The sequence below is a fragment of the Mixophyes fleayi genome, chromosome 1 (assembly GCF_038048845.1).
Source record: "Mixophyes fleayi isolate aMixFle1 chromosome 1, aMixFle1.hap1, whole genome shotgun sequence".
In the NCBI taxonomy this organism is placed as follows: Eukaryota; Metazoa; Chordata; class Amphibia; order Anura; family Limnodynastidae; genus Mixophyes; species Mixophyes fleayi.
Window position 1 is genome coordinate 316,319,431 of NC_134402.1, and position 14,007 is coordinate 316,333,437.

Below are 14,007 nucleotides of genomic sequence, written 5' to 3' on the forward strand. Positions count from 1 at the left end.
GAGTCAGACAGGAGACAGACGTTAGACAATAGCAAGAGAGGACCCTGCCCGTGAGGGCTTACTTTCAGACTGGAGAAAGCACTGTAGACTCTAAAGGTACTAGAACCACTAGCTGGTAGTTATGTCACTGAACAAGGAACTTCGGAGTCTAACGTACCCCTGGTGTTCACCAGGGACCCCTGCAAATAGGTTTAGGCTTAGCTGCAAAGGGTATGCAGGTTGCGGTCCTCCAAGACAGTTACTAGTATAGAGATTGAGAATAGTCAGAACCAAAGGGAGATCCACAGAGAGGTCAGACAGGCCGAGGTCACAATGAATAGACAGCAATAGCGAGATCCAGAAGAATGGTCATGAAGCTGAGGTCACAACGGAAGGTAATAATGGGCATAGTCCAGAAGAGTAGTCAAAGGAAGCCAGGTCAAATCCAAAAGGAGTAGGAACCAAAATATATATATCGCTGGCGACAAGAGACCCTAAAAGTGCCAGAGCAGGGTTTATATAGCAGTAAGAGGAAGTGGGCTGTCAGACACACTAACCATCAAAACAATGGAAGCCTAGCAACAGGACATGCTACTGTGCATGTTCACGACGGCGCATGGGCAGCCTCCGACCCTGCGTAACTGTTTCTTTAGCAACAGGACGCCCCTGGCTGGAACTTTCAGGTGATCGTCCCTGATCCACAGAAGACCAGCTGAGACGGCGCCTGACACTTTTGTTCTAAAAGAAGAGAGGGTTGAGAGACAATAGGACCAACTGGGAAAGATGGAGATGGTATGCGAAAAAAGAGGAAGTGATGGTGTCAGGCGCCGTCTCCGCACCTCCCACAAGCGCCCATATGACCGTGGCGCGCGCATGCGCACTTTGCCGCTCAGCTCCCTAGCAACGGAACGCTTCCCCGGCGATCAGCTGAGTCTGATCGCCGGAAGTCTCTCTCCCCTCTTTTCCTCCTCTCCTCTATTTAAGCCTCTCTCTGGCACCATTTAGGTGCCAGATTATTGGTTCTCATACTCCAGCTTCCCTGCAGCCCTTGTTGTTTCCTGTCTTATACCTGCATACTTGGCTTGTTTTGATCACTCCTTTGCATCTCCCTTCTGTACTTCGCTGCCCGCTTTGTATTGACCCTTGGACCGTTCCTGACTACTCTTTGTCTATTCTCCGTTGTACTGCACCCATCTGGTTTCCGACTCGGCCTGTCTGACTACACTTTATCTATTGCACTGGTGACTATCTGGGAGAACTGCGACCTGCGCACTTCATGCAGCAAAGTCCATACCTCCTTGCGGGGGTCCCTGGTAAACACTGGAAGTGCGTTAGACTCCGCGCCTTTCAGTTTAGTGGCGCCAACACCAGTCAGTAGCAAATCCCAGTGAAAGAAGTGACAGACGGATAGAATGGTTATAAGGTGGTTGGATAGGCAAGCTTGAAAAGGTTTGAAATGTACTCAGCACCAGGCTATAAACCCCTTGTATATCAATAGGTATAATTATTTACTCAATATATCATGGGGAGGTGCTCCAGTACTCATTTGGAACATTAATGCAATAAGAAAGAAAGAATAGTACTGGAAGGAGCACTCTTTTGAACAGATAATGGTATATTATCAATTTATACATTAAAATGAACAACCTTTATTGGTAAATTTAAAATGAGTAAGCGAAATATTAAAATACGATGATTGGTGTGAATTGAACCTGAATATTCTTCAGTTAAAAGGTAGAAACTACCCCACTGGCCTGGTGCTATGTGTACTCCCTCTATTACTATTGGAAAATAATCGGGATATGTAGGGGTGCTATAGGAATAGGGGCTGTAATGAACCTATATGGTAGGTCCACCTAAAGGCAGGCTGAAAACCGCCTTCTGGAATTAATTAATTAGTCCACATTTATCGTTAGCTCCACTGAATTATTAATGAACATAATAATTAATTAATCTAATACGTATTCCCTGTCAGAGTGGTGCTTGTCACCATACTCTGATCATAGGGATGAAATATTTGTACTATTGTACTATTGGTTTAATCTCTGGAGGACCACCATATATTTGGCTTAATAGCTAATGGACCCCCGTTATTCCTAGCTAGCTATGTGGAGTGTTGATTTCTCCCTAATTGGTTCTGTCATCTATTACTAGCGTGAGGACCTGGTATCCAGCTCAGTACATCGTACACACTGTCAGTGGACCATGGATTGTTATCCCCTAAGCCAAATTTATTTATTGTTAGGAATCTATTAAAGTCCCCTATATTTCACCACCATGCGTATATTGTTATATTAATGAGGACATAGCTATCAGGCTCAGCATGAACGCCGACGCGCGTTTCGCTTATGAGCTTTAACGAGGCAACGTTAAAGCTCATGGTGGTAAAATATAGGGGACTTTAATAGATTTCTAACAATAAATGAATTAGGCTTAGGGGATAACAATCCATGGTCCACTGACAGTGTGTGTATGACAGTAATAGATGACAGAACCAATTAGGGAGAAATAAACACTCCACATAGCTAGCTAGGAATAACGGGGGTCCAGTGGGTATTAAGCCAAATATATGGTGGTCCTCCAGAGATTAAACCAATAGTACAATAGTACGAATATTTCATCCCTATGATCAGAGTATGGTGACAAGCACCACTCTGACAGGGAATACATATTAGATTAATGAATTATTATGTTCATTAATAATTCAGTGGAGCTAACGATAAGTGTGGACTAATTAATTAATTCCAGAAGGCGGTTTTCAGCCTGCCTTTAGGTGGACCTACCATATAGGTTCATTACAGCCCCTATTCCTATAGCACCCCTACATATCCCGATTATTTTCCAATAGTAATAGAGGGAGTACACATAGCACCAGGCCAGTGGGGTAGTTTCTACCTTTTAACTGAAGAATATTCAGGTTCAATTCACACCAATCATCGTATTTTAATATTTCGCTTACTCATTTTAAATTTACCAATAAAGGTTGTTCATTTTAATGTATAAATTGATAATATACCATTATCTGTTCAAAAGAGTGCTCCTTCCAGTACTATTCTTTCTTCCTTATTGCATTAAAGCTTGAAAAGGTGACAGATTCAATATTCATGGCTTATGAATATTTTTTAATTACAGTTCCTAATAAACATGCACATCTGTTTAAAATGTTTGTTTTTTTACTATTTTGGTTTTGCTATTTTGTTTACATTACAAATGAGCAACTTGTCTAATGCAAACCAATTTTCTCATAGTTAACAAACAGGAATAAACAGAGGTGGAACAAACAGAGGTGGATTTAAAACAAGCATAAATGGTTATGCATAATTGTAAATATGAGCAGAACATGTGCAGCTAGCTAGGAAACTCTACACACATACATGATGAACCTTTCATGCTACATTTTCGTGTTCAAGTTTAATCATCAGTGTCTTTCTTTAAAACATGTTTAGAAAAATAGTAACCTTTTTACTAACTTCAAAATAAAAACGTAAAATATATATTAGAAACAATTCAGACATAATTGTACAATTCTATTTTATTTAATGCACATAAACATAGCTAAATGAACATAAAAGTACAGGAGATTATTTATGTACCACACAGGTTTCCAAAACGACCAGTGTGACATGAAGGCATAAGATTAATCCTATTTAAAGTACAGTGCAAGAATCAAACACCACAATGCCTGAACTGGTGCAAAATTCAAGTCCTTTTGAGGAGTTAAAATGGCCATGCATCCCTATATACAACAAGGAACATGCCTGCGGATGCCTCCTCAATCCTTTTATCTAATTTTAGTAGTCTTGCTGCCCAAAATGAATTTTTTTTTTCACTGCTCCACAAAACTAGTGTGCAGTTCTACTCTTCTCACTACTTGTCAAGGACTGCAAAGACGGTCCTCTCTCCATCCACCTTCTCTCAACAAACTAGGCAGGCTTCTCCTTCTCTACAAACCCTGCCATCTTCCTCCATAAACCTATGCATGGTGAAATCAAAGGTCATTTGATGCTACACCTTGGCCATTTTGTGCTTTATAAATGAAGTCCACTGTACTAATTAACTGACTAATATTGGTCAGTTTAATTAAGAGAATTTGGTGGTAAAAGTTAACTGGATGTGTTCACAAATACACATTAGTTGTTTGGAAAATAAAAATGGTTAAGTACAGCAAAAAGAAGATTTGCTATAAGACAATTACTCAGTAAATATGGTAATATCGTAGTAGATCAAAAAAGCCACTCACTGCTTGGAAACAACTCCTTGCTGGATCCCAGTTTAAAGTCAAGTGACACTATGTTCCTATGTGTCAAATTCTAACACCACACTGAGATGGTATTATTTCGCTGCAAAAAGTTTTTACTCCCTTTTCTTTATAGGCCTTGGACACATTGATTGTTAGGCTCTGAGGAGATTGGAGTATTTGAGACATGTGTTCTCTAGGTTTTTTTTTTATGTATTTCTGTTAGGAGACACAGTGGGTATTTTTAAGTGCCAGTAAGAGATTGGCACTAAGGATGATATCATAAGATCATATATATTAGATGTAATGAGACCTCCATCTACTATCTTTAGTTAGTGCCTTATTGTAAATTATATTTTAATAGTGTAATATAATTTATGCACATGCTATACAATGCCATGCTTTTAACAATAGCTGTATACTTGTATCATTACCTAAGTGAAATGCTTGCATAAGGGAAGACATTTATTTGGAGATTAATTCATCAAAAACACCACATTAATTAACAACCCTTTTTTCTAGGGATATGACATATCTTTGTCTTGCACTAATGCATCAATTTCCTTTTACAACTACACCATCTACACAGCCCTAGATGAAGTCGCTCTTGCCACCACACTTTGTTATTCTAAACCCCTATCTTGGCATTCCAATATTACTCGCTACCTTCAGAGGTACCGTTGGAGAAAATTCCACTCTGACTCAGACTTTACCCTTTTTAACCTAATCCTGCCCAACTATTTGCTACCCTCTCTCTTGACAAATAATCCTACTTTGAAACCCTTATCTCCTCCCAGTCCAACAACCCACATCACCTATTTTGCACTATCATAATACTTCTCTGCCCCCCACTTCCACCCCCTCCATCCACTCTCACCACCCATGACTTTGCTTCTTACTTCAGAGGGAGAATCAGCTCCATCAATCATGACATCTCCTCCTTGCAGCTCTGCATTCCCTCATCCCACCTCAATTCAAACCACCTTCCACCTTGCACTTTTCCTCCTGTAACGGAATTTGAAGGTCTCTCTCTCCTCTCCTCCTAATCTTCCTCTCCCTCAACCTGTCCTCCTGTCTACACCACTCACTCTCTAATATTTGCAGTGACCTAGTCCACCACTTTAACCTGTCCCTCTCTACCAGCATCTTCCTTCTGCCTTCAAATACACGCTCACCACTCCCATTGTTAAGAAACCATATCTTGACCGTGCTTCTCCCTCCAGCTACCACCCCATAGCCCTTCTCCCGTTCCTTTAAAAACTTGAATGGATAGAAAACACACACACACACACACACACACACACACACACACACACACACACTCAACTAATGGCATATAGTAGGTCTCAATATAAAAAACTGAATAAACTATATAACATTTAATATAATGTTATGGGAGGACTTCTCCCACTGCTATAAAAGGGATATGTGAACTCCCGAATCACAAACAGTAGAAATGAAAAATATGTACAACACTGAGAGTTGTCACTATCCCTTATTACAAATGTAACACCAACACAGATATCAACTAACAATATAAAAAATATATAAGCGATCCCTCCTGACTGGTATAACAGTATCCACACTGCTCATGGCCATCACTTCCTATTACGGATACCTATCCCTGGTTTACAAGTGGCACTGATATTTAAAAGGCAATCCAGCTAATCTAAGTTTCATGTCGCACTGATACATGTTAGTGATTCTGCATCAGAGGTGTTTTTGAACAGTGGGTGCCTTTCTTCATCCACACTTGTTCAATTTTTATCAACCAGCTGTCAGTATATATGAGGTTGCTACAGGCTGCCTCCTTAATTGTAAAACAGAGATTTAGAGATATATTAATTGACCTAGGTTTCTTATTTATATGTGTACATGCTGCATGTTGTTATCCTAATAAATATCTAAGAGTGGAAATATGTTGATCACAGTACAGCATTTATTATTGCAATGCATACTTTTATTGTTGTGAGATAGTAATAAAATATTTAGCATTTATAATATCTGTGTTAGTGTTACATTTGGATAAGGGATCGGGACAAATTTCAGCACTGTACACATTTTTTCCTTTTTTACTTCTCGAAAGGATAGTGTACAATGTCTCACTGTTCACTCAGTTCTTTATCCCTTACAATCAGCCTTCCACTGAGACTGCCCTCACCAAAGTGACTAATGAACTAATCTTGGCAAAGTCTAAGAGCCACTTTTCCCTGCTCTTGCTCCTTGAACTCTCTGCTGCTTTCAACACAGTTGACCATCACCTTCTCCTCGACACACTTCACTTCTATGGACTTTGCAGCACTGGTCTTTCCTGGTTTACCTCATACCTCTCTAACCTTTCCTTCATTGTGTCTCTTCTTCTGATGTCTGATCCCCTCATCTCCCTCTATCTTTGGGGTTCCACAGACTCTGTTCTTGACTCATTACTGTTCTCTCTTAATACCTCCATTCTTGGTCAGCTCATCTGCTCCTTTGGCCTCCAATTTCACCTCTGTGACAATGACACTTTAATGTACCAGTCCTCCCCTGACCTCTATTTCTATCTCCTCCTGTGTATCTGACTGCCTCTCTGTAATCTCCACCTGGATGGATGTATGCTACCTCAAGCACAACATATCCAAAAGTGAGCTTAACATCTTTACAGCACCAAATGTCACATCCTCTCCTCCTATCTCCCTTCTGGTTGATGGTGTCACCCTCTCTCCTGTTCCCCACACTATGACCTGGGGTTCATCACTGACTATGCCCTCAGTTTCACTCCCCATATCCAGTTGCTCACACACATACGCAACATTGCCAAGATTTGACCTTTCTTCTTCCTGGAAGCCTCCAAGACCATCATCCATGTCCTTGTCATCTCCCACCTTTTTTATTCATCATTTTCTTCTCCTCTCTGGCTTGCCTAAAAATATCTATTCCCCCTGAAATCTGTGCTGAATGGGGCTTTGTCTCTCATTTTCCTCTCCTGATGTTCCTCTGCCACTGTGCCTCTCTGTAAAACCCTCCATTGGCTACCCATTCCCTCTAGAATACAATTCAAGGTGCTTACCCTCAGTATAAAGCCCTCTTTTAATGCCTGCTCCATACAAATCCATTCTTGTCAAGAAATACTCTCCTACTCGCCCACTACGTTCAGTCAATGACCTTCGCCTCTCCTCATCACCTGTCCTCACCTCACACTCTCACCTTCAGGACTTTGTCTGCACTGCTCTCCACATTTGGAACTCCATGCCCTGCCCAACCAGACTCAATTCCATCCACAAATCTTTCAAACACTCCCTCAAAACTCACCTTTTCACACTTGCCTACTCTGCCCCATTCTAAAACAAGTCCCTCCTCACACTACACCTGCCTCTTATACTCCTTTCCTCCCAACCTTATTATTTCCATTTGCTACACCATCCTATCCTAAACAACTCCTTCCTCTCATTTCAAATACCTCTCCCCGTCTCTTCCCTCTATCCTTGTAGTCTCTGTTTACTTCCTTCATACTATTGAATGTTAACTATCACAAGTTTCATCCAGTCTACCTCCTTTCTCCTCATTCTATTTGTAATGCTTCTTTTGTTCTAGTTCTGTCTTCTCATGTAGTTGCTTTCTCTATTGATTTTTGCTGATCCTATTGTAACTCTTGTTCCTTATTTGTCTGTATTTTGTTCTGTTTATTTTTAGTTGATTGTATGGTGCTGCGGATTCTGTGGTGCCATTGAAATAAAATATTAATATGATGAGGATAAGCTGATTGTCATCACTATCAGTTCATAGCTTACACTAGAGATTGAGCACCTGCATCTATTGGCAGGAGCATATGCGTCTGAATCTCAGTCTACTTAAGTCGCATTTGCACTACACGCCTTAATAGCACCTTCTTTCAATGATAAGGGGCTGCAAGTGGTCAAAATTGCAAGATGTGACTAGTGCTTTGTGAGCAGGTGCAGAGGTAAAATGAGCCTCATTATGTTTTATGGTTTCTCCAAGTAGAAAAAAATAAGGTAAATCAGCAACTGATCTAAAGACACTAACAGGCATTTTGTGCTTTCATTTTTTATATTGCCATTTATGTTTATAATCTCTGGTTACTATAAAAAAAGAACAATACATCTAATCATACATCAAATAATTATTCACAAATATATATTATTATTACTATTATTAGTAGTAGTAGTAGTATTATATACACTGACTTTGTAATATTTTTTTTGTTTGAATGATTTTTTGTAATGCTTGTTTTACTTCCTTGTTTCTCAGACAATAGATGAATGGATTTAACAGAGGGGTTAATATGGAGTAGAATACAGAAATCAACTTATCCTTTTCAAATGAGTAACTTTCTCTTGGTCTCACATACATAAATATGACAGCACAAAAATATATGCTCACCACTGTAAGATGAGAACCACAAGTAGAAAATACTTTCTGGCGTCCAGCTGTAGATTTGATTTTCATAATGGTAAAAATAATGTTGATGTATGACACAAGAGTGAAAAAAAGACAGGTAAAAACAATGATCCACATTAAACTAAAAAAGTTGGATTTGAGGAGAGAAGTGTCTGAACAAGATAGTTTTAAGAGTGGGGATACATCACAAAAGTAATGGTTTATAATGTTCGGTCCACAAAAAGATAATCTTGCCAAAAAAGTCACGGGCGCTAAAGAGCCGAGGAAGATTCCCAGCCAACAGCCGCATGCCAGATTCCAACAAAACTTGGAAGTCATGATACTATTATACCGTAAAGGATAACAAATGGCTACATATCGATCGTAGGCCATGATGGCGAGCAAGAAGTTCTCTACTCCTCCAAGGAAAAACAAAAAGTAACACTGAGCAAAACAAGAACTGATAGATATTCTGTTTTTTTTAACTATAGAACCCCAAAGCAATTTAGGGACAGTCACTGTTGTGTAGCAGATCTGCATAAAAGCGAAATTGCTTAGGAAAAAGTACATGGGACGGTGTAGGCGGTGATCAGCAAGAATTACAGCGATGATAACTATGTTCCCGGTCACTGTTAGCACATATGTGAGGAAAAAAAGAAAAAATAGCAAAATCTGAAATTGTGAACTTGCTTGAAATCCTAAAAGTATAAACTCAGTTACTGCACTTTCATTCCAGAAACTCCGCATTTGCATTGAAAGTGAAGTTTACCCTATTGGAAATGTAAAAAACATATGTTGAGGAACAAACACATTGTAGATCTCATGTACGATTCCATTCTCTTGAAAACTGAGCAGCTCTAAATTTGCTTGATATGTTTAAGCAGGAAATTATTATTTTGGATGACATGGTTATAGCTGATCCAAGCAATATAATTTCATACATTGTGAGACCCCAGGGCAAGCAAGTCCGTAATTGTGGCCAGGCCCCATAGACCTAGACTAATGGTGACGGAAATGTACGGGTGTCAGGCTGCCCCTTTCTTCATCATCTAACTATTTTTCTTATATATGAAACAAAAGAAAAGTAATGAAAGTATTTATTTACTGTGAGAATTCATTCATTTTTTTTTTACAGATGAGTCATGTTGAGGCCATACAGCTTTGAAAGATACGTGTTGTGAGGAAGTGGTTAGCACAAAGGATAAATCTGGGACACTGGGCAAGAAATAATTATTAAAAAGGATTTAAAATTCCTTTGATAAAATATAAGAAGTGTGAATAGTTCTTACAAATGTGTACAAATAAACTTGGACCATTAATTTTAATGTTAGCTTGTATTAATATAATTTTAATTGTTTTATGCTTAGAAGACTTGTAGTAAAACAATATTAGATAATGAATAGAATATAAAATAAAAAACACAATATGTGGTAACCATGATCAATGCATGCAGACACAACTTTGTTTTATATATTCAGAAGTAAACATATTCTTCCATATTCCATGGCTATAGTTTCCATACAACACAGTATATTAAGGTGTGACATATGCTGTATTGCAAAAATGCAGGCTATATGCATTATCTATGTGTCTTTCTATATATAGAGCTATACATTTTAAAGCAGGCATCTATACTTAGCTTGCCTGAAGAGGTGACTTTTCATGGAATCCTTGAAGGTTTGGACATTAGACGAAATTCTTGTTGTGTGACGGCATTCCATAGAGGGGGTGCAGCCTGAAAAGAGTTCTGTAACCAGAAATAATAGCAAATAATGAGTGTGGATGAAAGACATAGATCTTGTCTTGATTAGTGTGATCGAGAGAGAGATATTTTGAAATGTAGGTTGGTGCAGTTTTGTTGACGGCAAGGAAAATCTGTCTAACTGCTGCATTTAAAATAAATTTTATGGGTGAAAGTCTGGTCAAGTGAAGACCAGTAAAGAGGGAATTGCAAATGTTGTTATAAGTGCAGGAATTAAGGTTTTTTCAGTGTCTTGTGTGAGATACGTCCATGTTCGAGAAATGTTTCTAATATGTATGTAACAGAATTTGGATACAGATTGGATGTGGGGAAAAAATGACAATTCTGAGTGAAGGATAACACCTAGGTTTATTGTTGTGTTGTCAATAGAAATAGAGATGTCAGGTAGGTAGATTCTGTTGGCTGGTGGGAATATTGTTAACTCAGTTTTTGACGCTGAGGTGGAGAGAGGACATCAAAGTTGAAATAGCAATAATGTATTCAGTAGCGTTGATTCAACACAGATTAGAGATCTGGAGAGAATAGATAAATTTGAGTACCATTCACATAGAGATGCTACTAAAATGTAACCAGAGAACCTAGATTGAGGCTTATATTACTCAAACTGATGGTGGAAACACAATGTGAATCAGGATAGGACAGTGTCTGGAAGACCTAGGGAACTTATCAACCATGAAAAACGTGTTAATTCCAGGAAAGTATCAAAGCAGAGATTGTAAATTGGGGGTTTTATTCCTAAAAGTACATATTGGTTATCAAGATCATTAAAAAAGAAGCAATATAAAAGATGAATATTACAACATCATCATATATTTAATTGCTACCTAATAGCTGAAGTAGAAACAGAAAACAGCAATAATGTAGGAAAGATTAATTTAAAGATAGCCCATCGTACATGGTAATTGTACTGCTACCAAGGCCTTAAGTTACCCATGTGAGGAATGATTTCAGTTCTAGCAGTTTTAATATACTATGTCTAGCCTTTAATTATTCCCAGGGATATACTATGCACAGTAAAAAAAAATGAGTCCCACAAATTATCAATAATAGTTACATCATGCATGTTGTTTTTTTTTTAAAATAATACAAATGTATCAAGTCCATTAGAACTTTTACACCATGTTTATATGGGTTGGGTACGAATTTCCAACAGAAGAAACACAGAAACGAAAATGCCAACAGGCTAAATGCAGACCTAAAATCTTGACATGGATAAAATACCAATATTGGGATTGCCAACTGTGAAAAGGCAGAAAGTCACAATGCCTGCATTAAACCAATAATACTAGCGGGTCTGGCAGCTATACAACCACTGGACCCACTGGCAGTAAATAGTGCTAAAAATATACCCCCTCTCCCCAGTCATATTAACCCTAGTGCTGCCAGTCTAGTACTGGTTGGAGGAAAATCAAGAGGACAAACAGCCTGGGCCCCCCCTATTTTCTGCCAACCAGTCCTAGGCTCATCCAGCCTCTGGCTGGTGGCACCATAGCAAGTGAACCCCTAGCAAGGGGTACCCCTGCCATGATGCCAACTAATTCCAGGCTGGTCAGCACGAAAATGGATTCCCTAGGAAGTTAGGGTCCTCAAAAACAATGTGGGCCCCTTCCTAGGGGTACCCATCTCTACGCTTCCCACATTTTTCATTGGTTCACGATAATCACCAGCATACTTATGGCTGTCAGGGCATGCTAGCACTTGGGGAACCACAAGTGCCAGCATGCCCTGACACCAAGGGTCTGCTGTGTCCTGTAGTACACCCATGCAAAATGTAAATAAAAGACACCCCTCATTAAAACCACAAAATTTTATTTAAAATAAAACAAAACCATACTTACCAACTCTTTTCTTCTTTCTTCGGTAGGATCCAGTCTTGTAAGTTTTTAATCCAATCAGAGTGATGCTCTGGATGCCCTATCTCCAAAATGACATTCATAAAATAGAAAAAATGACAGAAAGACTACTAAAAGGGTTCACTGGCTGCATAGCAAACCTTAGCAGGAAAGATTTCAAGAGCTGAACATGCACAGCTTAGAGGAATAAAGGAACAGTGGTGATATGATTGAAACATTTAAATATACATCTCTGGCCTCATCTCACTTTATGCTTCCTCCTCTCCTCTTTATTCTACCAATGACCAGCACCGCAAGTGCGAGTGAGGTGACAGAACATGATTTTATCTGCATTTCAATGATGTCTAAAACCAGGGGCTGGATGGCAAATTTTAGCTGGGGGAAGGTGAGACTTGGCTCAGCAGCCTATTAGGAACATTTCAGGGGAAAACATGCAGGTAGCCCAGTGACCCAGCTCAAAGTAGCCCACTATGGGATCAGATTGGGGGGCAGATATCCTTCTGTCCCTCCAGCCAGACCCTGTCTAAAACATAGAAACGAGCATAGGAACAGTGAAAAATTGAGAACCTTAATGTTGGGTTGCAGATCTAGCTGAGCTACACCTGTAATATCTATTTGTGTAAAGTTTTCCACTGGGAAAATTGTAAGCAGGACATGGATTCTGCAGATTGAGACATATAATTTCTCATAAGAAAGCTGCGTGTATCTCAGCTTCTTTTGGGACACTATATCATTACTGGATGGACCTTTTATGGATCTGGATTTCATCTATATGACTAGTGTTCCAGAATTATACCAACTGCTTGATATATTTTATTGCTTCATATTATTGATAACACTTTGATATTATTTTACATGATAGTCCTCTGATCTGGTTGTTTTTATTGATTTGTTTTTATTATTGTGTGCTTTAAATAATAAATTGATGAGATCTGTTTGAAACATCAGAGTTTATATTTTAATTCATGTGACCCGTGGGTGTGAATCACATCGCTCCATATTTGGTTACTTTATATAAAGTGTAAAATTGGTAATTATACCTTTTGTATGGGCAACTTTTCTCTCCTGTTGCACATTATATATATATATATATATATATATATATATATCTAATATATAAAAGCCTAGCGGCGTTTGTTAGTGTGTGTGTGGAAAAAACTATTTTCTCAGAAAGGGCTCATCCAATTGACTTGAAATTTGGTATACGGACATTATTTGACAAAAAATAATAATAGTGAAGTCAGTTAACTTCCATCATCTCCCCTTCCCCCCGTGGGAGGGGTAGTAAAGGCTAAATTTACGAGTTGAGGGCTCAAACTCATTTTCGTGGAGTAATTTTACCTCATGAACACACATGCTGTGTTAGTGTGTGTGTGTGTGGAAAAAACTACCCAGTGACAGAGTGCTCAAGCTGCAGCGCCACCTGCTGGGCAGAGTTATATACTACACTGACCTACTAAATTCTTAGCATTATCTAATATATAAAAGCCTAGCGGCGTGTGTGTGTGGCGATGAACATGACAAGAACCTTTTTAACACCTTAAGTAGCTTGATTTGACTAGAATGCATGAGTATCATGCACAGGTTAACTTGTATATATATATATATATATATATATATATATATATAAATATATATATATATATTAGATAACTCAACTGTTGTTTTAAGTTTGATAAGATGTAAGCACCTGAGTTTCTATATTTTATTGTTTATCTGCCCTGCAGCAGGATAACTTATGCTTCCATCATAACCCTCTATATTTTAATAACTTTTGAAGACTGTGTTCGATCTGCCTA

The 14,007-nt window shown here is 38.7% G+C and overlaps 1 protein-coding gene across 1 annotated transcript; it reads right to left on the minus strand.

Annotated features, from left to right (window-relative positions):
- Positions 1 to 8,386: 8,386 nt before the first annotated feature.
- LOC142152064 (olfactory receptor 6B9-like) lies at positions 8,387 to 9,346 on the minus strand. The gene has a single exon (XM_075208341.1). The coding sequence runs from the start codon at positions 9,344 to 9,346 to the stop codon at positions 8,387 to 8,389; it is 960 nt and encodes a 319-aa protein (XP_075064442.1).
- Positions 9,347 to 14,007: the final 4,661 nt, after the last annotated feature.